Genomic DNA, 22,053 nt, shown 5'->3' with positions numbered 1-22,053 from the left:
ATTGATTTGACATGTTTTAAATAGTTTGACTTAAGACAACTCTAAACATTGTTTTGATTTGGGACGGAAAGTGTGTTAGGTCAAATCTAGACTCGAGTGCTACATCACTCATTCAAGCTATGAGACAATGATGAGAGATGAGCCTATCTCCATTAGATATTTTCAAGATTCATGGTTCATGATCATATTGAGTTATGCACTAGGGATGAGCCCAACCCAACAAGGTCTTATTAGGTTTTGTGGGGATTGAAAAGGATCAAGGTGATCAATGGTCGGTTTGGCTCGTGCCACCTTCTAACAAACTAAATTTTGGTCTCCAATTTGGTTGTGATGTTCTACCCACTAAAATTAACTAAGGTCACTAGAAAAGGTTGTAAAGCTAAAATTTGAAATTTAACCAAATTATCATAGCATGATATACAAGTTGGGCTATGGGTCGAGTATCAAGCCCGATGTGCAGCACGACACGACCTGGTCCCAACGACGGGTGACATGACCATCAAATTCGTCGTTGTTTTTGGCAAATTGCGATGATATTTCATGGTTTAGCTAAATATTTCTATTTAATATGACAAATGGTGATGAGATTTCATGTTTTAGTCTTATATTCCTATTTCATATGTCAATTTTATATGCACATTTCGAGATTATATGAGTTGTTTAAAGATGTTTTATAGGCATGTTTTTCAACAGCCCAGGTTGTTGGGTTGTCGTGTCAAATGGGTTGGCCTGACCCATGTAACGCTATTTGTGTCGTGTTATGGGCACAACCCAATGTTTTAAATGTGTTGCACCGGACCTAGATCTCAGCCACGAGTCGTCCACTCCCAGACCAGCGGTACTTACTCCTAACAACCCTCTAGGACCATGCATCATCGCCACATACCAACACGAGTCTTTTGTGCGCACTTTGTCCTTCACATGAGCACCCGAGAAGACTTCCCGGTCGCCCACCCTCCCAAGATTGCTCTGGCTAAGCACGCTTAATAATGAGGTTCTTTCGAGACAGATTTTCGAAAAGGAAGATGCACCTTATTAGTATGAGTACTATATTAATTTTATTAAGCCTTAGGTAAGGATATCACCATTCACCTGGTCCAGGATATCACACGAGCTTGTTTGTTTCGAGTCGCTTACCGGGCCGGCACGGTCCGATGTACACCTCTAGCTGAAGTTGGTATTAGGCTATTCCCAACCTATTGTTTCTTATTACAATATCCAAAGTTGTCACATCGTATGTTACTATAGAAGATATGGTTGTCCCAATGTATAATATCACATGTTATGTTGTAGTCCCCATAAGACTATTAAAATGCTACATTTGTATGAGATTATAAATTGCGGGCTAACTAGATGGTTCAGATTTCCATGAATACGGTCTCGTGCCTAAGTCGTATCTACCTTAAGATACTGCTTTGTTCTTTCCTCTTTAATCATATGTTACATCAACTTTCTATCATATATAGCATATATTAAATAAGTATGACACCATGTACCAGAAATAGCTTTCTGCGAACCGCCGTTCCCTTATCGGGTGTAGGGATGGCAGTTGGACCCGTGGGTATGGATACCCGTGGGTTTCGTACCCACCGGATATGGATACGGGTACAAAAACTCACCCGTGGGTCCTATCGGGTCGGATACCCGAAATACATCGGGTCGGGTATGGATAAAATACTTTACCCATGGGTATCCAGTGGATACCCGAAATATCAATATACCTCTTTAAATGTGCTACATCCACTAAAAATGTGCTACATTCACTAGAAAAACTCACTCGCATGTGTTGTTGATTAATAAATATTAATTTGTGTTGTGTTAACAGTCAATTGTAATGTAATCGAGACCAATGAGACATTGACAATGTTATAATTGTCAACTGTCATGAACTCATTAAGCTTTTATTCTCTGTACTCAAATTTAAATTTATTGGATGTGATAATTATGAGTTGAGATATTGTATCGACGTGTAGCCAAATATAGTCATTCTCGTGTTGCATTGGTGCTTAGATGTAAACTAAAATATTTTATGCATTTATTATAACACTGACCGAATGTTATTTAGTCTACAATAACATATCCACTGGATACCCAATACCCGGTGGATATCCGATGGGCATGGATACAGGTACAGTTTCTCGCCCGATTGGCTTGGTGGGTATGGATATTTGTAGAAGTCTCGGGTACAATTTCGGGTCGGGTATTATTATACCCGAACAAAACCCGACCCGCGGTCATCCCTAATCGGGTGTCATAGGAACCTATACATTACCACTAGTTGACTCACCACATTGGTGAAATCCTAATTGGTTTTATGAGGCTGCGGTGCCCGCCGACGAAAACCTTGGTTTTCCTCCTACGATTTCCTCATCATTTCTAATTCCTCTGAGCTTCCTGCGACCGTATGATTCCAATAAAAAACCGAATATAAAGACTAGTTTGGTAACTCGATTTTTTCAAAAAATTTTCATTTTTCCAAAGTAAAAATGAACTAATATCTCTTATAAAATAGATTTTTTTTTAGAAAAATAAGGTTGCTAAACTAGGCCTAACGGTGGTGGTAGATACAGAGATATTGGGTAGTGCACGTGAAAATAAAAACAGCTCCATCGATATTTCAAAGATCTAGAAGAAAAGAAAAGGAACAGAGATATCGTCAACGTTTTCCGGCCTTCACCGAGAGACACGCCGAAGTCTGCAAATCCCCTCTCAGTCAACTCCAAGGGCCAAGACCCCAATTTCCCCTAGAGGTTGGGATTTTGTGGGTTCAGTCATGCTCGAGCGGCACCGCGTTCATCGCGACGCCGACGGCGATCTCCCCGCCGCCGTGACCGCCCCCCTTCTCGCGCACCCACCGTCGCCGGCTGAGCCTTGGCCTGCGAACTTTGGTTCATCGGAGATAACCGACGAGGAGATCGACGCCGCCTCCGCCGCCTGCTGCCGCATCTGCCTCGAATCCGAGTCCGAGCCTGGTGAGCCCCCGCCCCAATTGACCGCCGGTGTCCCTTACCTTTTCTTTTTTAAGCTTGTGCGCAAAGCAAAGGATCGTGGGTCCGTGCACCATTGGATCATTGTCTACGTTTGCCGTGTTATTGGATCATAGATGTTGCCGTCGGCGTTGGATTGTTTGTTTGAATCGTTTGCTTGGGCCATATGCTCACTTTGCAACTCTGATAATTGCCAAAGCGTTAGGGAGTCCTGGCCTATTGGGTGTTAATGTAGCAAAGAATCATTAGTTTTCGAGGTTATCCTGTGGTACTGCTGGTGGTGATTGATGTTGCTTCTCTTGGCTGTGGTGCAGGTGATGTGCTAATATCTCCATGTATGTGCAAGGGGACACAGCAGTTCGTGCATCGCTCCTGCCTTGACCACTGGAGGTCTGTTAAGGTAACACCTGTATGTGTTATGTGCGTACATTCTTTTCTCGGAACTTGCTTTTCTTATTGCGCCTTATGTCAAATTTAAGTTCCCAAGCATAGGACCAGGAGCACACTGTTCTTGTTCCGGCTGATTTGATAGCTGGGCGTGCCAAGTCAGGCTCGCGCGAGCCTGGGCGCTCCGGTATGCGTGTTTTGGCTGTATGGTCGGATGCAGGCAAATGCCCTCAAAATGGCTCGTTTTGCACCCGTCCATGCAGCCCGCTCTTTCCACGTGCAGGCAAACCAAACAGGTGCTCGCACATAGTCAACACATGCGGTGGCTCAAAATGAGATGATGCGGGCAACCAATCAAGCGGGTTATGAGTAAATTTATGTTTAACCAAAGTTCATAATAACCCTTAAGGGCTTGCTTGGTTAGAAGAGGATTGAAGGGGATTTCCCCCTCGATCCCCCTCAACTCCCTTCAATCCCCTTCTAACCCAACAAGCCCTAATGGCAGCACATTGAATATACTAACATATGTAATATCACTGGGTTTGATCTTTCGTGGGTAAATTGCATATGCCAATTCAATCATAATATACTTGCTAGTTACTGATATACATTGTTTGGTTAAGCATAGTAGCCCTAAAATACGTTTTCTTCAAATATCTCCTCAGGAAGGAACTGCCTTTTCACACTGCACAACATGCAAGGCGCGATTCCATCTACGGGTTGAATTTCTGGAGGATGACATTTGTCGTAGAATGAAGTTTCGGATGTTCGTTGCAAGAGATGTTATCATTATATTCCTTCTTATACAAGCCGTGAGATCACCTTCTCCTCTTATTACATTATATTGTTCTCTATTATTCATGGTCATATCATCACTAGTAATAGACCGCGGACAGCTTGCATATATTATTTCCTTGGGTTAAAGCTTAGTGGACCAGGTGACTAGAGCAGGCATGTAGTTTGATGTGTGCACCTCATTGTTTTTTTTTCAGACCATCGCAGCTATAGGTGGTATGGCATATTTTTTGGACAAAGACGGAAACTTCAGAAACAAATTTTCTGATGATTGGGAACGGTTTCTGTCAAAGCATCCAGTGCCCTTTTACTACTGTGTTGGTATTTGTTTTCTTCTGTAACTGCACTTTCAATTATTAAGAAGACTCGGATAGCCAGATGATAAAATGATAGCTAGTGTCGGAGTGGTAAAAAATTCATATACCATATAGACTGTATGCATGCATTAGTTTGTTTGAGTCTTTTTTAAATCAGAATCATTGAGACATCTCTTGCTTTCATGAACATTGCCCGATGAGGCCTCAAGTTCTTCTGCTTACACATTGAAACTAAAACTATGTGGCTATTCAAATTCAGATATGTAATTTGACACATTTTTTCTGCTTCACCCTATCTTGTACAATTATAACTTTCCATATTGCAGTTTTTACAGACCTGTTCAAGTATAAGATGCTAATGTTTCCGTGTAATAAGTCAGCTACTGATATCCCCCCGTTTTGGTTCAGGTGTGGTTGTGTTCTTTGTAATGGTTGGATTTTTCGGGCTAATACTACACCTCTCCTCTTACAACAACAACGATCCGTGCCTGGTTGGCTCCCGTGATTGTTGCTTTGGGTGTGGTCTGGTGGACTTACCGGCTTCAATGGAAGCTTGTTTCGCTTTCGCTGTCATATTTGTTATTATGTTGGCCATCCTTGGAGTTGCCTACGGGTTTCTTGCGGCGACTGTGGCCATCCAGAGGATCTGGCAGCGGCACTATCACATACTTACCAAGAAGGAGCTCACGAAGGCAAGTTATATAACCTGCTTTGCTTAAATTAAACTGTTCCGCACTCTAATTTGCTCCGAGCCAGGGAAAGAGAGTAATATATTCTTGCCGTTGCGTGTGATGGCGCACAGGAATATGTGGTGGAGGACCTCCCTGGGGGTTACACGCCGCCGAAGATGGATCCAGAGCATGAGCAGCGGTTGAAGGTGTTGCAGCTCATGTAGCTTGCACTTTCGCAGGTGATGGACATGAAGTATCGCATCTTTTTTGTTGCATTGCATGTATGTACTTTTGCATGCTGTGAGTGTTATTAGTTGGGGTAAACATGTATTCTAGTGACGGAAGTCCATGTGCTTATAATGTACAAATATAGAACCACGGTTACCAGTCCCAGGTGGGGAATCACATACAGGCTAGGAACAATGCAAGTTAAATTGATCGACTGTTTCGCTACACATACTGCATTACTGCCGAGAGACAATGGTAATGCTCACTGTATCGAAACGTTAGTTTCCTTTTTTTTCACTGCTTTGGCGCCTCGGTGTTTCGTCCCTTTGTATCTGGATATGTTGTACTTCACCTGGACCAATCAGAATCACTCTACTACCAACATAAGACCGTCTCCAACAGCTTATTTATATAGTCGTGTAAAATATTGTTTTGTATTGTAAATTATATTGTTTGCAGAGTAAAGTTTGAATATAGAGACGGTGGGTAGTTGTAGATGAGACACGGGAAAAGAAGCAGACGTACACGCGACGGTAGAAATGAGGGAAGGTAGAAACTCTTGCTTTAAAAAAGTAGAGTTTGAAAAGAGTTTTTTTTTTTTGCAAAAATAACTCATGAACTGAGATGTGCTAAGTAGGGCATAACAACATACTTGGTTGGACAAACGAATGTACTATGAGGCATAGATCCATCCTATAGATGGCAACGAAAAATTCCTTGAAGATTGATTTCTCATCTCCGTTTCGGCGAAGATGAAAATTTCTTGTCTCTATCGTTGTCAACGTTCATGGGAAGATTTATCTCCCTTGTGTGCTTTAGTTCAATGCAGAATCGACCATTCATAGGGGGTGTTTGTTTCAGCTAATCTAGCTTCTGACTGCAAGAAGCTGCTACGGACTGCTAAACAATCAGTTTTTCAGTCCGCTTCTATAAGAATTGTTTTGGTGAAATAGTCCAAAATTAACATTAACACAAAATTGGTCAGGCTGTTGCAATATAAGGAATATGTCACTTTTCCTATATCTTAAACTCTATGAACACCTTCAATTTCATTTATACGAATAACTCCACGATACTTATATTCTCCCTACGGTCATATTCTCATAAAAGTCCATTAAAAAAACGAACCAAACAAGCCCTATGATTTTGAATTTTTTGCAACATTTACCGTTCACATATTCAAAATTTTACGTCAGTGGCACACGAACGTATCAATTATACAATCTCTACTACTTATTAAGACTGCAATAGTAGTCGGCCATTCATATGTCTGTAAAGTCCATTCTCATTCCCCCGTACAACCGACGCCTAGCTAAAATTAAAAAAAATACACATGGCCCCAAGGGGATTTGAACCCAAGACCTCTCAAACAAATAATAGCAATAGTTACCACTACACCACATATGTATTTATGTCTACATTTATAACAGAAAATACATCTACTATATCTCTCCCCAAGTTCACCTGCTACCCTTGCACAATGCGTGTAGTAGATAAGTATCACCGAGATTCTTCAATTATATTTTTGGATGGAGGGAGTAGTATTTAAAGAAGAGCCTTGCATGCAATTTCTTTTGTTTGAATAATGTTTTCAACTTAAATTTCTTTTTTGCATGCGTGATATTTATTCTTCGTAATATTTTTTCCATAGATCTGACTTGTGAGTCATTTTTATAAACCAACGTCAAACATGAATCCATGTTTCTTACTTGAAAACCCCGAACAAACATCATTAACAGGAGGCAGTCGTGTTGGGGTCGCTCATCGACGATAAGAAAAACTTGGCGACTGTCAGTTCGACCTCTAGAAACAGTCCTACGTGGCCGCATGTGCCGTTATGTACGACAAGCTCCGGCGCAGCCGCCGCTTGGACGCGGTGCAGAGCGGCTGCTCCGCGCTGTCCATCGTCAAGCAGGGGGACCTCATGGTCGTCGCCAACGTCGGCGACTCTCGGGTTGTTCTGGGCACCGCATTCGACGACGACGTCATCACGTCGTCCAGCTCATCGTCCACCTGAAGCCCAACCTGCCACGTAAGTCGCTACTGACTGACCATGAATTCTTGTGCGCTGAGACGATGGTCGTTGCTTACGTTGTATGAGTGTCCTCGAACACGATGTATGTAGAGGAGTAGCGCATCCGGTGGTGCAACGACCAGGGGTACTACCTTGCTGATGAGCCCGGGGAGCACTCGTTTTACAGCTCAGCCAAGAGTCACCAGTACTCGGTATGTCGCGCGCGTTCGACGACTACTATATCGAGGACTGTGGCGTCATCTTGGCGCCAGAGGTGACGCAGAGGAGGACCGACAACAATGATCAGTTCGTCATCCTCGCCACCGTTGGGGTAGCTTTTGTGCTGGTTTGCCTTTAATTCTCTTCGCAAACACACACTTGCCTTTTTGTTTAAGCAAAAGTGTACGGTGGTACGTGTCTGATGACTAACGATGTACAAGAGAATTTCTTCCGGTATGTGTGAAACGTGTTCTCCAATTATGAGACCATGCAAATCGTGACATATATCGAAGTCTGCATGATACTGATAGTTGCAATGTAGTGGTGAAACAGATAGATTATAAATAACAAAATTTATGTATGGCCAGAATCACAAATTGATTATGAAACATTTTCTTATAACGGTATAACACCCATTTTGTATATAAGTTATCGTAGTATACTGGTATTATATATTCTCGTTGCAACGCACGGGCATTCAGCTAGTGATATCAAGAATCAAGAATTCTTAAATTAGAACGCATCCAACCAAAGCTCCAATCGACTATTGGCCATGTGTTGCTCTGCGCAATAGATCAGTTCCAATCAATAACAAAAACTGCATATTCGAGTACGAGGGAAAGCTGTCAAATGTAAAATGTACTCCCTCCGTTTTCAAAATATAATACGTTTGATTTTTTTAACCACAACTTTGATCACTTGTCTTATTAAGAAAATCATGAGAAAATGAAAATTTTAAATCATATGTACAATATATTTGATAATAAACAAAGCCCTGGGCCCTGATGGGTTTCCTGTTGAGTTTTGGCAGGTGTTCTGGGATGTTATTAAGAAGGATTTGATCGCTATGTTCGATAGCTTTTATGATGGCTTGCTTCCTATTCATAGTATTAACTTTGGGACAATCATCTTAATTCCCAAAAGTTCGAACGCGAATTCCATCCAGCGGTATAGACCTGTCTGTTTGCTTAACGTGAGCTTCAAGATTTTTACCAAAGTGCTAGCTAGTAGGTTGACTACTGTGGCCAATAAGGTCATTAGTCCCACGCAATCAGCTTTCCTTCCCAGTAGGAATATCATGGAGGGGGTGATTGTCCTCCACGAAACCATTCACGAACTACATAGGAGGCAGCTGGATGGGGTTGTTTTTAAGATTGACTTCGAAAAAGCGTATGACAAGGTTAAGTGGACGTTTGTCAGGCAAACTCTTCGAATGAAGGGATTCGATGATAAATGGTGTGCCTGGGTAGACGCTATTATGAAGAAAGGGCATGTAACCATTAAAGTTAATAATTACACGGGGAATACTTTTGAGACTAAGAAGGGTCTGCGTCAGGGCGACCCGTTGTCTCCGATTCTTTTCAATATTATGGTTGGTTGACATGCTAGCTATTATTGTGAAAAGGGCTATGAGGAACAATTTGGTGGAAGAGGTGGTTCTGCATCTGGTAGATGAAGGTTTGTCCATTTTACAGTACGTAGATGACACAGTGCTGTTCATGGATCATGACCCGGTGAAAGCCACAAATATGAAAATGATTCTTTGCGCCTTTGAGCAAGTGTCTGGGCTAAAAATTAACTTTCATAAAAGTGAGATTTATTGCTTCGGTAAGGCCAAGGAAGAGGAGGGTGTGTACTATGGGCTTTTTGGATGCAATGCTGGGGGATTCCCTTTTAAGTATTTAGGAATTCCTATGAATGTTAGAAAGCTCTCGAATGCGGACTGGAGGGTTATTGAAGAAAGGTTTGAGAAAAAGCTGAGTACTTGGAAAAATAAGCATTTGTCGGTTGGTGGTTGTCGGGGAGGAAATCTCCCCGACCGGGTGGCGGATTGCACCCGCCCTAAATCCTAAAGAGAGGAGGGGCCTAAGCGTTTTGCTTGCTACGAGACTAGTGGATCAACACACGAGAGCACACGAGGGTTTAGAGTGGTTCAGGCCGTCGGAGCGTAATACCCTACTCCACTGTGTGATGTATTGCTTGGGAGCTTGTATTAACTTGTGAGTGTCTGCCTAAAGCTAGGTCTGAGAGCCTCTACCCTTTGTAACGTCGTATGCCTCCCCTTTTATAGTTGAAGGGGGCATGCACAAAAGGACTGGGCCCCGACATGTGGGCCCAGGGACATAAAGAATATAGTGCTTGGATCCTCTAATGTCTGTTGCCGAGACAATCTTCTTGTGCCCTGGCGCTTGAGGTCTGCGTATTCTTGGCGTGCAGGGGAAGCTTCTTGCGGAAGAGAAGATGAGTATAGCGCGTCGCTCGGCACGGGTGCACTGTTTGCCAGCAGGCGCGCCGCCTGCTGGATGACCTTGACGCCGCCTGCCAGCGGATGGGACGAGACACATTAAATGCTGAGAGGGCACGTCGCCCGTCAGCGCGGTGGCAGGCGGCGCGTCTTTTCTTCAATAAATGCAGGGGCTGCACGACTTCTCGTCAGGTTTGGCCCGGTAGCTTATGTTATGGGCCATAAGCAGCGGGTCTCCGCCTGAGCGGGAAGTGGAGGGCAAGGCCCGCACACGTGTCAGCACCGGACCCCTGCACACACCAGGGTCCTTCTCGTTCCGGGACCCTGCTGGAGTTTGGACCTACCCGGAGGCTCCGGACTTATATGTATATAGGGGTCCGGTGTCCTTCTGTGGGGGTCCGAACTTACTGAGGTGTGGTGTCTTTCCTTGCCACGTGGCACCCTTTGGCCTGCCCATCCGGTGGGGTCACGCGCCGTCCTCCGCGTGGCTAGGAGACATCGCATGGGTGTGGTGTCTTCATGCTGTAGGAGAGGGTACCCCTGATTTAGGGTACCGACAGTGGCCCCCGGTCCCGCCTTAGGGGAGGATGCGAGCCTGCAGGTGGGACCAGAGTCTGATCGGTGGTTGGACCGCTGCTTCCGTGCGCCTGTTGCTACAATTACTGTCGGCCCGCCTATGGCCACGCCAACTGTCGTGCCTATTCCCACGGCTGACTGACTCGTGACCGTCGTACTTAACGGCACTGTTGGGCCATGCGCGGGGCTACCTCGAGTCGCTGCACTGGTTCTAAAAAATTTACCTTTTCAGAATCCCGTGACATCCCCGAGAAGACGTGGCATTGGCACAGGCGGCGGTGCGGTTTCTTTGCACACGGTAACCGGCGCGCCGGTTACATGGCGTGTGGGCCTAGGCCCCTGAGTTAGACCGCCAGTTGTGGCGGAGCTGAGGGAGCGCACAGCCGTGGGACAGTTGTACGCTTCTTGCGTGGCGGTTCGCCTCTTTGACTGCTGGATACGGCGAAGATGAAGGGGCGCTTAATCGTGGGGCGGCTGCATGCCCCTTGCGCGGCGGTTCGCCTTCCTGACCGCTGGTTGCCTCGAAAATGAAGGGGCGCGTAACCGTCGGGCAGTCGCACGCTCCTTCTTAGGGTTAGTTTGCATGACATGCGAGGCCTGGCCCCCGTGTCATAAGGTGAGATACTTGGTGCACGCCGGGGGAGACTTCACCCGTGACACTTCAGGGACGCGAGCGGGGAGATCTGCCTTTAAAAAGGGGTCGATCTCCCGGGCAGTAGTCATGCATTGCTCCTCTTGCGACCACCGCGCCCTTTCACCTTCCGAACCTCCAAATGGGGTGCGCCGGTGTTCTCTGGAGGGATCCGTGTCTAGGTCATCTCTTCTGGCGACTTCACCCTCGGAGAGCGTGCGCTCGTGGTGGTGTCGCCGATCTTGTGTTCTTCCTTCTGCTGTTGGAGGGGTGAAACCCCATGGGGGTTGGCATCCTTCCACCATTCGGCTTCAAGGATTTTCATCATGCAGCCCGGCTGCAGTCCCCTACCGGCGGTCACCCAGAAGGATGACTACCAGCCTTGTAGTGGGGAGAAGCAAGCCGGGCTACGGCCTCCCTCCTGCCCCCAGCTTCAAGGATGTTCATCATCCGTGCTGGGGAGGAGGGTGTGCGGAGTTGGGGCCCCACCTCTGCGCGGGTAGCGGCCCGCTTCTTCCCTAAGTGTTCGGGGGAGAAGGGCGTTCGCTACTCATGCGGAGGAGGCGAACTTCGGGTACGCGGGGCTGGCTGACTGCGGGTGTCGCCAGCCATTGCGTGCCTGATGCCTTAGCATGGATGGCTTCAGCGCTGCCTCCGATGCTGCCTTCTGCTGCTGGGTCGAGGCGCGGCTGCCCATTCACCGCACGGGCGACGGTCGCACCGTGCGCAGGTCCGCCACACCCACGGCTTCTCTCGCGTCGCCGGTCGTGTTCTTGGATGTCCTCACTCCCTTAGCAAAGACGGGAGTGAGGACCTATAAGCGCGCTGAGGCAGCCGTCGCCCACCGGTGCAGGGGTGGTTGTCGTCGCTGGTGAGGCCATCCTGTCACCGGGCCTCCAACTCTTTGGCTTTAATGGCCTGTTGTCGCCCCCCGTAGGAGGACGGGGGCGAGGTCCTACCCGCAGTGGCGTACACGCTGAGATGATCGCCGCTGCTGGCGAGTCGTTGGTGTAGAGGCGGCCATCGCCGTTGGTGCTGATGTGGTCGCCTCCACTGGCGAGCCGCTCGGGGCTTGTTATCCCGCGACCCTTACTGGTGTGGAGGTAGTTCATTCCTGCAGAAATGGAGCTGGGGTCCCACTTGTAAGGGAATGTAACGACATTTGCTTGAGAGCAAAATGTAATAACATATGTATGCAGGATTTTAGCCTGGGAAGCCCAGTTGTGTGTCTGAACCCCCTAGATGGTGGCTTCAAGTACTAAGACACCTGCCGCAGGGTGGTGGAGTATGCAGGCTCACGGTATGGGACTAGGCTGAGCGGCTACATGGCTTCCGGACCCCCCAGGAGACAAGTGCCTGTTCTTCAAAGTCGGACCTCCAGGTTGTTGGACGCACATGACTATAGTTTTAAATACTAGGACACCTGTCATGGAGTGGTGGAGTGTGCAGGATTTTGGGTACGGAACCAGGCTAACCGGCCACACAGGCTCCGGACCACCCTATGGAACGGGCATCCGTTCTTTAGAACCGACCCCTAGGCCTTCCCCTGTTTTTGTAAAGTAATAGATATTATCTATTAAGCAGTATTTAACACTTATCTGTGTGTTGCTCGATCTTGTTGTTAACTTCCCTTGGTACTTGGCCCCCCGCCTGGGGTGCAGGCTCGATGTGTCGAGGCTGGACACCAGCGTGTAGAAAAGAGTTGTCAACGGCCTTCGGGAGGCAGCCTCACCGAGACCTGGATCTTTATACAACTTTAGCTAAAGAGCGTTAGTGATACACCCGTAGACCCCGTCATTTGGCATTTTTCATCCTTTGATACATGCTCGGGATTTGTAGTGTTTTAGCTAGGGGAAGCAAGTTGTGTGTCCGGACCCCCTGGATGGTGGTTCTAGATACTAGGACGCTTGTCACAGAGTGGTGGAACATGCAGGCCCACGGTACGGGACCAGGCTGAGCAGCTACATGGTTCCGGACCACCCCAGGAGACAAGCGTCTCTTCTCTAGTTCCGGACCCCAAGTTGTCGGACCCACAGGACTTATAGCTCTAAGTACTAGGGCGCTCGCCACGGAGTGGTGGAGTGTGCAGGGTTTTGGGTACGGAACCAGGCTAACCGTACGCACAGGCTCCGGACCACCCCATGGAACGAGCACTCGTTCCTCAGAGCCGGCCCCCAGGCTGTCGGGTCCCCCTGCTTTCGCATAGAGGTCCTAAACTGCAACCCTGGCTATTCAATCTAGATGTTATTATGCCTGGTGGGATGGGAGCTGGGCGGGTGGGTTAGATAAAACACAATCAGAAACTGCAGGGTGAGACCATGGAGCAGTAGGATATTGCTATCATAGAGGCATATCTTGAGAGGGTAGTTTTCCTTTATAGCTAATCATGCATGGGTGCGGGCCAACAGGCCGGGTTTATGGGGGTAGACCCCACCGGGTTGCGTACCCGTATGCACTACCTAGTTACAAAAGGGAAAAACTTCGACCCCTCAGACTTGCTCTATAGATAAAACTTACAGAGATATTTCGACACTGGGGAAGGCATTTCTTCGGTCGTAGCTAGACAGTTGCCCTTGGGTCGGGGTACTCCCATTACCATGAAGGGTCCTTCCCAGCTGGGGGAGTGTTACGGAGCCCTAATTTGGTCTGGTACTCTTGTAAGATTAGGTCCCGACCCTGGGTTCCCATCTGCATTTGACGAAGGAGGCCCCGCCTTTGGCTGTGGTCATTCCTGGATGAACCTGTCAGAAAGCTGGACCCGTGAGGAATCCAGATGGGTTTCCGGAGGAAGGCAGGCTTCAGCTCCGTAGGCCGGGGGACATGGGGTCCCGCCGGTGGTCCGCCTAGTCGTCGCCACCGGAGTGGGAGTCTTTTGCGAAGACGTCCTTCAGGTCCCCTTCGGGTGACTGATACCCGAGGTCCTGTTCAGCCGCAGCCACCTCGCCGTCGTCGACCTTTTCTTTGCCAGGACGGCGGCGAGGTGGGGAGCTGTCTTTGGAAGACTGCTCACTTCGCTCGCTGGTGCATTTGCTGACGCGTTTTGCGAGATCAATGATCTCGCGACACTCCGCGGCGCTGTGGCGGTCGTTGGGATGTACAGGGTGATAGTCGCCTAGAGGGGGGGTGAATAGGGCGAAACTGAAATTTACAAATATAAACACAACTACAAGCCGGGTTAGCGTTAGAAATATAAACGAGTCCGCGAGAGAGAGGGCGCAAAACAAATCCCAAGCGAATAAGCAAGTGAGACACGGAGATTTGTTTTACCGAGGTTCGGTTCTTGCAAACCTACTCCCCGTTGAGGAGGCCACAAAGGCCGGGTTTCTTTCAACCCTTCCCTCTCTCAAACGGTCCCACGGACCGAGTGAGCTTCTCTTCTCTAATCAAAGCCGGGAACAAAACTTCCCCGCAAGGGCCACCACACAATTGGTGCCTCTTGCCTTGATTACAATGGAGTTGTGATCTCAAGAACAAGTGAGAAAGAAAAGAAGCAATCCAAGCGCAAGAGCTCAAATGAACACGGCAAATCACTCTCTCTAGTCACTAGGGTTTTGTGTGGAATTGGAGAGGATTTGATCTCTTTGAATGTGTCTAGAATTGAATGCCTAGAGCTCTTGTAGTAGTTGAGAAGTGGAAAACTTGGATGCAATGAATGGTGGGGTGGTTGGGGTATTTATAGCCCCAACCACCAAACTTGACCGTTGGCTGGAGGCTTCTGCTCGATGGCGCACCGGACAGTCCGGTGCACACCGGACAGTCCGGTGCCCCTGCCACGTCATCACTGCCGTTGGATTCTAGCCGTTGGAGCTTCTGACTTGTGGGCCCGCCTGGGTGTCCGGTGCACACCGGACATGTACTGTTTGATGTCCGGTGCACCGGTATGGGCGATTCTGACTTCTGCGCGCGCTGCGCGCGCATTTAATGCACCGCAGGGAGCCGTTGGCGCCGCAGGGAGCCGTTGCTCCGCTGGCACACCGGACAGTCCGGTGCACACCGGACAGTCCGGTGAATTATAGCGGAGCGGCTGCCGCGCGAGCCCGAGGCTGGCTAGTTCAGGAGGCCGAGCTTCTTTGGCGCACCGGACACTGTCCGGTGTACACCGGACAGTCCGGTGAATTTTAGCCGAGTCGCCCCTGGAATTCCCGAAGGTGAAGAGTTTGAGTCTGAGTCCCCTGGTGCACCGGACAGGTACTGTTCACTGTCCGGTGGCACACCGGACAGTCCGGTGCGCCAGACCAGGGGTGCCTTCGGTTGCCCCTTTGCTCCTTTATTGAATCCAAAACTTGGTCTTTTTATTGGCTGAGTGTGAACCTTGTACACCTGTATAATCTATACACTTGGGCAAACTAGTTAGTCCAAAGATTTGTGTTGGGCAATTCAACCACCAAAATTATTTAGGAACTAGGTGTAAGCCTAATTCCCTTTCAATCTCCCCCTTTTTGGTGATTGATGCCAACACAAACCAAAGCAAATATAGAAGTGCATAATTGAACTAGTTTGCATAATGTAAGTGCAAAGGTTACTTGGAATTGAGCCAATATAACTACTTACAAGATTTGCAAGGAATGTTTCTTTCTTATATAACATTTTGGACCACGTTTGCACCACATGTTTTGTTTTTGCAAATTCTTTTTGTAAATCTATTTCAAAGATCTTTTGCAAATAGTCAAAGGTACATGAATGAGAGTTTGTAAAGCATTTTCAAGATTTGAAATTGTCTCCCCCTATTTCAAATGCTTTTCCTTTGACTAAACAAAACTCCCCCTAAAAGAGATCCACCTCTTAGTGTTCAAGAGGGTTTTGATATACCATTTTTGAAATACTACTTTCTCCCCCTTTTGAACACAATAGGATACCAAATGATAAAGACTTTTGGAAAGCGCTAAGTTTTTGAATTTGGTGGTGGTGGTGCGGTCCTTTTGCTTTGGGCTTATTTCTCCCCCTTTTTGGCATGAATCGCCAAAAACGGAATCATTAGAGCCCTCGAAGTAATTTCTTCCCTTTTGGTCATAAGTAACGAGTTAAGATTATACCAAAGATGAAGTCCGGTCCTTTTGCTTTTGAGCTTTTACTCTCTCCCCCAAGGATGAAGTCCTTTTCTTTGATGCTCATTTCTCCCCAAGGAATAGAGAGTTGCTCGGAGTGATGGCGAAGCATGAGTTACGGAGTGGAAGCCTTTGTCTTCGCCGAAGACTCCAATTCCCTTTCAATATACCTATGACTTCGTTTGAAATAGACTTGAAAACACATTAGTCATAGCATATAAAAGAGATATGATCAAAGGTATTTAAATGAGCTATGTGTGCAAGCTTAGCAAAAGAAATTTCTAGAATCAAGAATATTGAGCTCATGCCTAAGTCTGGTAAAAGATTGTTCATCAAGTGGCTTGGTAAAGATATCGGCTAATTGATCTTTAGTATTAATGTAAGAAATCTCGATATCCCCCTTTTGTTGGTGATCCCTAAGAAAATGATACCGAATGGCTATGTGCTTAGTGCGGCTATGCTCGACGGGATTGTCGGCCATCTTAATTGCACTCTCATTATCACATAGCAAAGGGACTTTGGTTAATTTGTAACCGTAGTCCCGCAGGGTTTGCCTCATCCAAAGCAATTGCGCGCAACAATGTCCTGCGGCAATGTACTCGGCTTCGGCGGTGGAAAGAGCGACCGAATTTTGCTTCTTTGAAGCCCAAGACACCAAGGATCTTCCCAAGAACTGGCAAGTCCCTGATGTGCTCTTCCTATTAATTTTGCACCCCGCCCAATCGGCATCCGAATAACCAATCAAATCAAATGTGGATCCCCGAGGGTACCAAAGCCCAAACTTAGGTGTGTAAGCCAAATATCTCAAGATTCGTTTTACGGCCGTAAGGTGTGATTCCTTAGGGTCGGATTGGAATCTTGCACACATGCAAACGGAAAGCATAATGTCCGGTCGAGATGCACATAAATAAAGCAATGAACCAATCATCGACCGGTATACCTTTTGATCCACGGACTTACCTCCCGTGTCGAGGTCGAGATGCCCATTAGTTCCCATGGGTGTCTTGATGGGTTTGGCATTCTTCATCCCAAACTTGGTTAGAATGTCTTGAGTGTACTTCGTTTGGCAAATGAAGGTGCCCTCTTGGAGTTGCTTGACTTGGAATCCTAGAAAATACTTCAACTCCCCCATCATCGACATCTCGAATTTCTGTGTCATGATCCTACTAAACTCTTCACATGTAGACTCGTTAGTAGACCCAAATATAATATCATCAACATAAATTTGGCATACAAACAAGTCATTTTCAAGAGTTTTAGTAAAGAGTGTAGGATCGGCCTTGCCGACTTTGAAGCCATTTGCAATAAGGAAATCTCTAAGGCATTCATACCATGCTCTTGGGGCTTGCTTGAGCCCATAAAGCGCCTTAGAGAGCCTATAAACATGGTTAGGATACTCACTGTCTTCAAAGCCGGGAGGTTGCTCAACATAGACCTCTTCCTTGATTGGTCCGTTGAGGAAGGCACTTTTCACGTCCATTTGATAGAGCTTAAAGCCATGGTAAGTAGCATAGGCTAATAATATGCGAATTGACTCAAGCCTAGCTACGGGTGCATAGGTTTCACCAAAATCCAAACCTTCGACTTGTGAATACCCTTTGGCCACGAGTCGAGCTTTGTTCCTTGTCACCACACCATGCTCATCTTGCTTGTTGCGGAAGACCCATTTGGTTCCTACAACATTTTGGTTAGGACGTGGAACTAAATGCCAGACCTCATTCCTCGTGAAATTGTTGAGCTCCTCTTGCATCGCCACCACCCAATCCGAATCTTGGAGAGCTTCCTCTACCCTGTGTGGCTCAATAGAGGAAACAAAAGAGTAATGTTCACAAAAATGAGCAACCCGAGATCGAGTAGTTACCCCCTTATGAATGTCGCCGAGGATGGTGTCGACGGGGTGATCTCGTTGGATTGCTTGGTGGACTCTTGGGTGTGGCGGTCTTGGTTCTTCCTCATCCTCCTTTTCTTGATCATTTGTATCTCCCCCTTGATCATTGCTATCATCTTGAGGTGGCTCGTCTTCTTGATTTTGCTCTTCATCATTTTGAGCCTCATCCTCATTTTGAGTTGGTGGAGATGCTTGCATGGAGGAGGATGGTTGATCTTGTGTACTTGGAGGCTCTTCGGATTCCTTAGGACACACATCCCCGATGGACATGTTCCTTAGCGCGATGCATGGAGCCTGTTCTTCACCTATCTCATCAAGATCAACTTGCTCTACTTGAGAGCCGTTAGTTTCATCAAACACAACGTCACAAGAGACTTCAACTAGTCCAGTGGACTTGTTAAAGACCCTATATGCCCTTGTGTTTGAGTCATAACCAAGTAAAAAGCCTTCTACAGTTTTAGGAGCAAATTTAGATTTTCTACCTCTTTTAATAAGAATGAAGCATTTGCTACCAAAAACTCTAAAATATGAAATGTTGGGCTTTTTACCGGTTAGGAGTTCATATGATGTCTTCTTGAGGATTCGGTGAAGATATAACCGGTTGATGGCGTAGCAGGCGGTGTTGACCGCTTCGGCCCAAAACCGGTCCGGTGTCTTGTATTCATCAAGCATGGTTCTTGCCATGTCCAATAGAGTTCGATTCTTCCTCTCCACTACACCATTTTGTTGTGGAGTGTAGGGAGAAGAGAACTCATGCTTGATGCCCTCCTCCTCAAGGAAGCCTTCAATTTGAGAGTTCTTGAACTCCGTCCCGTTGTCGCTTCTAATTTTCTTGATCCTCAAGCCGAACTCATTTTGAGCCCGTCTCAAGAATCCCTTTAAGGTCTCTTGGGTTTGAGATTTTTCCTGTAAAAAGAATACCCAAGTGAAGCGAGAATAATCATCCACTATTACAAGACAATACTTACTCCCGCCGATGCTTATGTAAGCGATCGGGCCGAATAGATCCATGTGGAGTAGCTCTAGCGGCCTGTCGGTCGTCATGATGTTCTTGTGTGGATGATGGACTCCAACTTGCTTCCCCGCCTGGCATGCGCTACAAATCCTGTCTTTCTCAAAATGAACATTTGTTAATCCTAAAATGTGCTCTCCCTTTAGAAGCTTATGAAGATTCTTCATCCCAACATGGGCTAGTCGGCGGTGCCAGAGCCAACCCATGTTAGTCTTAGCAATCAAGCATGTGTCGAGTTCAGCTCTATCAAAATCTACTAGGTATAGCTGACCCTCTAACACTCCCTTAAATGCTATTGAATCATCACTTCTTCTAAAGACAGTGACACCTACATCAGTAAAAAGACAGTTGTAGCCCATTTGACATAATTGTGAAACAGAAAGCAAGTTGTAATCTAAAGAATCTACAAGAAAAACATTGGAAATAGAATGGTCAGGAGATATAGCAATTTTACCAAGACCTTTGACCAAACCTTGATTTCCATCCCCGAATGTGATAGCTCGTTGGGGATCTTGGTTTTTCTTATATGAGGAGAACATCCTTTTCTCCCCTGTCATGTGGTTTGTGCACCCGCTATCGAGTATCCAACTTGAGCCCCCGGATGCATAAACCTGCAAAACAATTTTAGTTCTTGACTTTAGGTACCCAAACGGTTTTGGGTCCTTTGGCATTAGAAACAAGAACTTTGGGTACCCAAACACAAGTCTTGGAGCCCTTGTGTTTGCCCCCAACAAATTTGGCAACTACCTTGCCGGATTTGCTAGTAAGCACATAAGATGCATCAAAAGTTTTAAATGAAATGGCATGATCATTTGATGCATTAGGAATTTTCTTCTTAGGCAACTTAGCATGGGTTGGTTGCCTAGGACTAGATGTCTCACCCTTATACATAAAAGCATGATTAGGGCCAGAGTGAGACTTCCTAGAATGAATCTTCCTAATTTTGCTCTCAGGATAGCCGGCAGGGTATAAAATGTAACCCTTGTTATCCTGAGGCATGGGAGCTTTGCCCTTAACAAAGTTAGACAAGTTCTTAGGAGGGGCATTAAGTTTGACATTGTCTCCCCTTTGGAAGCCAATGCCATCCTTGATGCCAGGGCGTCTCCCATTATAAAGCATGCTACGAGCAAATTTAAATTTCTCATTTTCTAAGTTGTGCTCGGCAATTTTAGCATCTAGTTTAGCTATATGATCATTTTGTTGCTTAATTAAAATCATGTGATCATGAATAGCATCAATATCAACATTTCTGCATCTAGTACAAATAGATACATGCTCAACAATAGATGTAGAGGGTTTGCAAGATTTTAATTCTACAACCTTAGCATGCAGCATATCATTTTTAGTTCTAAGGTCAGAAATTGTAACATTGCAAGCATCTAGTTCTTTAGCCTTAGTAATCAACTTTTCATTTTCTACTCTAAGGCTAGCAAGAGAAATGTTCAATTCTTCAATCCTAGCAAGCAAATCATCATTATTATCTCTAGGAGTGGAAAATGAAACATCACAAACATGAGAATCAACCTTAGCATTTAAAATATCATTTTCATTCCTAAGGTTGTCAATTATTTCACGGCAAGTGCTTAGCTCACTAGATAATTTTTCACATTTTTCTACTTCTAGAGCATAAGCCTTTTTAACCTTAACATGTTTTTTGTTTTCTTTAATTAGACAATCCTCTTGGGAATCCAAAAGGTCGTCCTTTTCATGAATAGCACTAACCAATTCATTCAATTTTTCTTTTTGAGCTATGTTAAGGTTGGCAAAAAGGGAACGCAAATTATCTTCCTCATCACTAGCATTGTCATCACTAGAGGATTCATATTTAGTGGAGGATTTAGATTTAACCTTCTTTTTGCCGTCCTTTGCCATAAGGCACTTGTGGCCGACGTTGGGGAAGAGGAGTCCCTTGGTGACGGCGATGTTGGCGGCGTCCTCGTCGTCGGAGGAGTCGCTTGAGCTCTCGTCGGAGTCCCACTCGCGACAAACATGGGCATCGCCGCCCTTCTTCTTGTAATACCTCTTCTTTTCCTTTCGTCTCCCCTTCTTGTCGTCACCTCGGTCACTGTCACTAGATATAGGACATTTAGCAATAAAATGACCGGGCTTACCACACTTGTAGCAAACCTTCTTGGAGCGGGACTTGTAGTCTTTCCCCCTCCTTTGTTTGAGGATTTGGCGGAAGCTCTTGATGACGAGCGCCATTTCCTCATTGTCGAGCTTGGAGGCGTCGATTGGTTGTCGACTTGGTGTAGCCTCCTCCTTTTTCTCCTCCGTTGCCTTGAATGCAACAGGTTGGGCTTCGGATGAGTCGCCAAGCTCGTTGATTTTCCTCGAGCCTTCTATCATGCACTCAAAACTTACAAAATGCCCGATAACTTCCTCGGGGGTCATTTTAGTATATCTAGGATTACCACGAATCAATTGAACTTGAGTGGGATTAAGAAAAATGAGAGATCTTAAAATAACATTTACCACTTCGTGATCGTCCCACTTCTTGCTCCCGAGGTTGCGCACTTGGTTCACCAAAGTCTTGAGCCGGTTGTACATGTGTTGTGGCTCCTCTCCTTTGTGAAGCCGGAACCGACCGAGCTCCCCCTCGATCGTTTCCCGCTTGGTGATCTTGGTGAGCTCGTCTCCCTCGTGCGCGGTTTTGAGTACATCCCAAATCTCCTTGGCGCTCTTTAACCCTTGTACTTTGTTATACTCCTCTCTACTTAGAGAGGCGAGGAGTATTGTTGTTGCTTGAGAGTTGAAGTGCTCGATTTGGGCCACTTCATCCTCATCATAGTCCTCATCCCCTACGGATGGTACCTGCGCGCCAAACTCAACAACATCCCATATGCTTTTGTGGAGCGAGGTTAGATGAAATCGCATTAAATCGCTCCACCTAGCGTAATCTTCACCATCAAATGTTGGTGGTTTGCCTAATGGGACGGAAAGTAAAGGTGTATGTTTGGAAATGCGAGGGTAACGTAGGGGGATCTTACTATACTTCTTGCGCTCTTGGCGCTTAGAAGTGACGGAGGGCGCATCGG

The 22,053-nt window shown here is 46.3% G+C and overlaps 1 protein-coding gene across 1 annotated transcript; it reads left to right on the top strand.

The window, feature by feature from the left end:
• Positions 1-2,293: 2,293 nt before the first annotated feature.
• Positions 2,294-5,767, top strand: LOC103651597 (uncharacterized). The gene is made up of 6 exons (XM_008677259.4): positions 2,294-2,972; positions 3,302-3,387; positions 4,040-4,186; positions 4,367-4,490; positions 4,895-5,178; positions 5,289-5,767. The coding sequence occupies exons 1-6, from the start codon at positions 2,774-2,776 to the stop codon at positions 5,379-5,381; spliced, it is 933 nt and encodes a 310-aa protein (XP_008675481.1). The 5' UTR covers positions 2,294-2,773; the 3' UTR covers positions 5,382-5,767.
• The last annotated feature ends 16,286 nt before the right edge of the window (positions 5,768-22,053 follow it).

The sequence above is a fragment of the Zea mays genome, chromosome 3 (assembly GCF_902167145.1).
Source record: "Zea mays cultivar B73 chromosome 3, Zm-B73-REFERENCE-NAM-5.0, whole genome shotgun sequence".
Lineage (NCBI taxonomy): Eukaryota > Viridiplantae > Streptophyta > Magnoliopsida > Poales > Poaceae > Zea > Zea mays.
The sequence above is the reverse complement of the archived record's forward strand: the minus strand, read 5'-3'. Positions and strand labels throughout refer to the sequence as shown.

Coding starts and splice junctions, on each gene's coding strand:
- LOC103651597 (XM_008677259.4), top strand. CDS start 2,774: ATGCTCGAGCGGCACCGCGTTCATCGCGACGCCGACGGCGATCTCCCC. Junction 2,973..3,301: donor CGAATCCGAGTCCGAGCCTG/GTGAGCCCCCGC, acceptor GCTGTGGTGCAG/GTGATGTGCTAATATCTCCA. Junction 4,187..4,366: donor TATTCCTTCTTATACAAGCC/GTGAGATCACCT, acceptor TTTTTTTTTCAG/ACCATCGCAGCTATAGGTGG.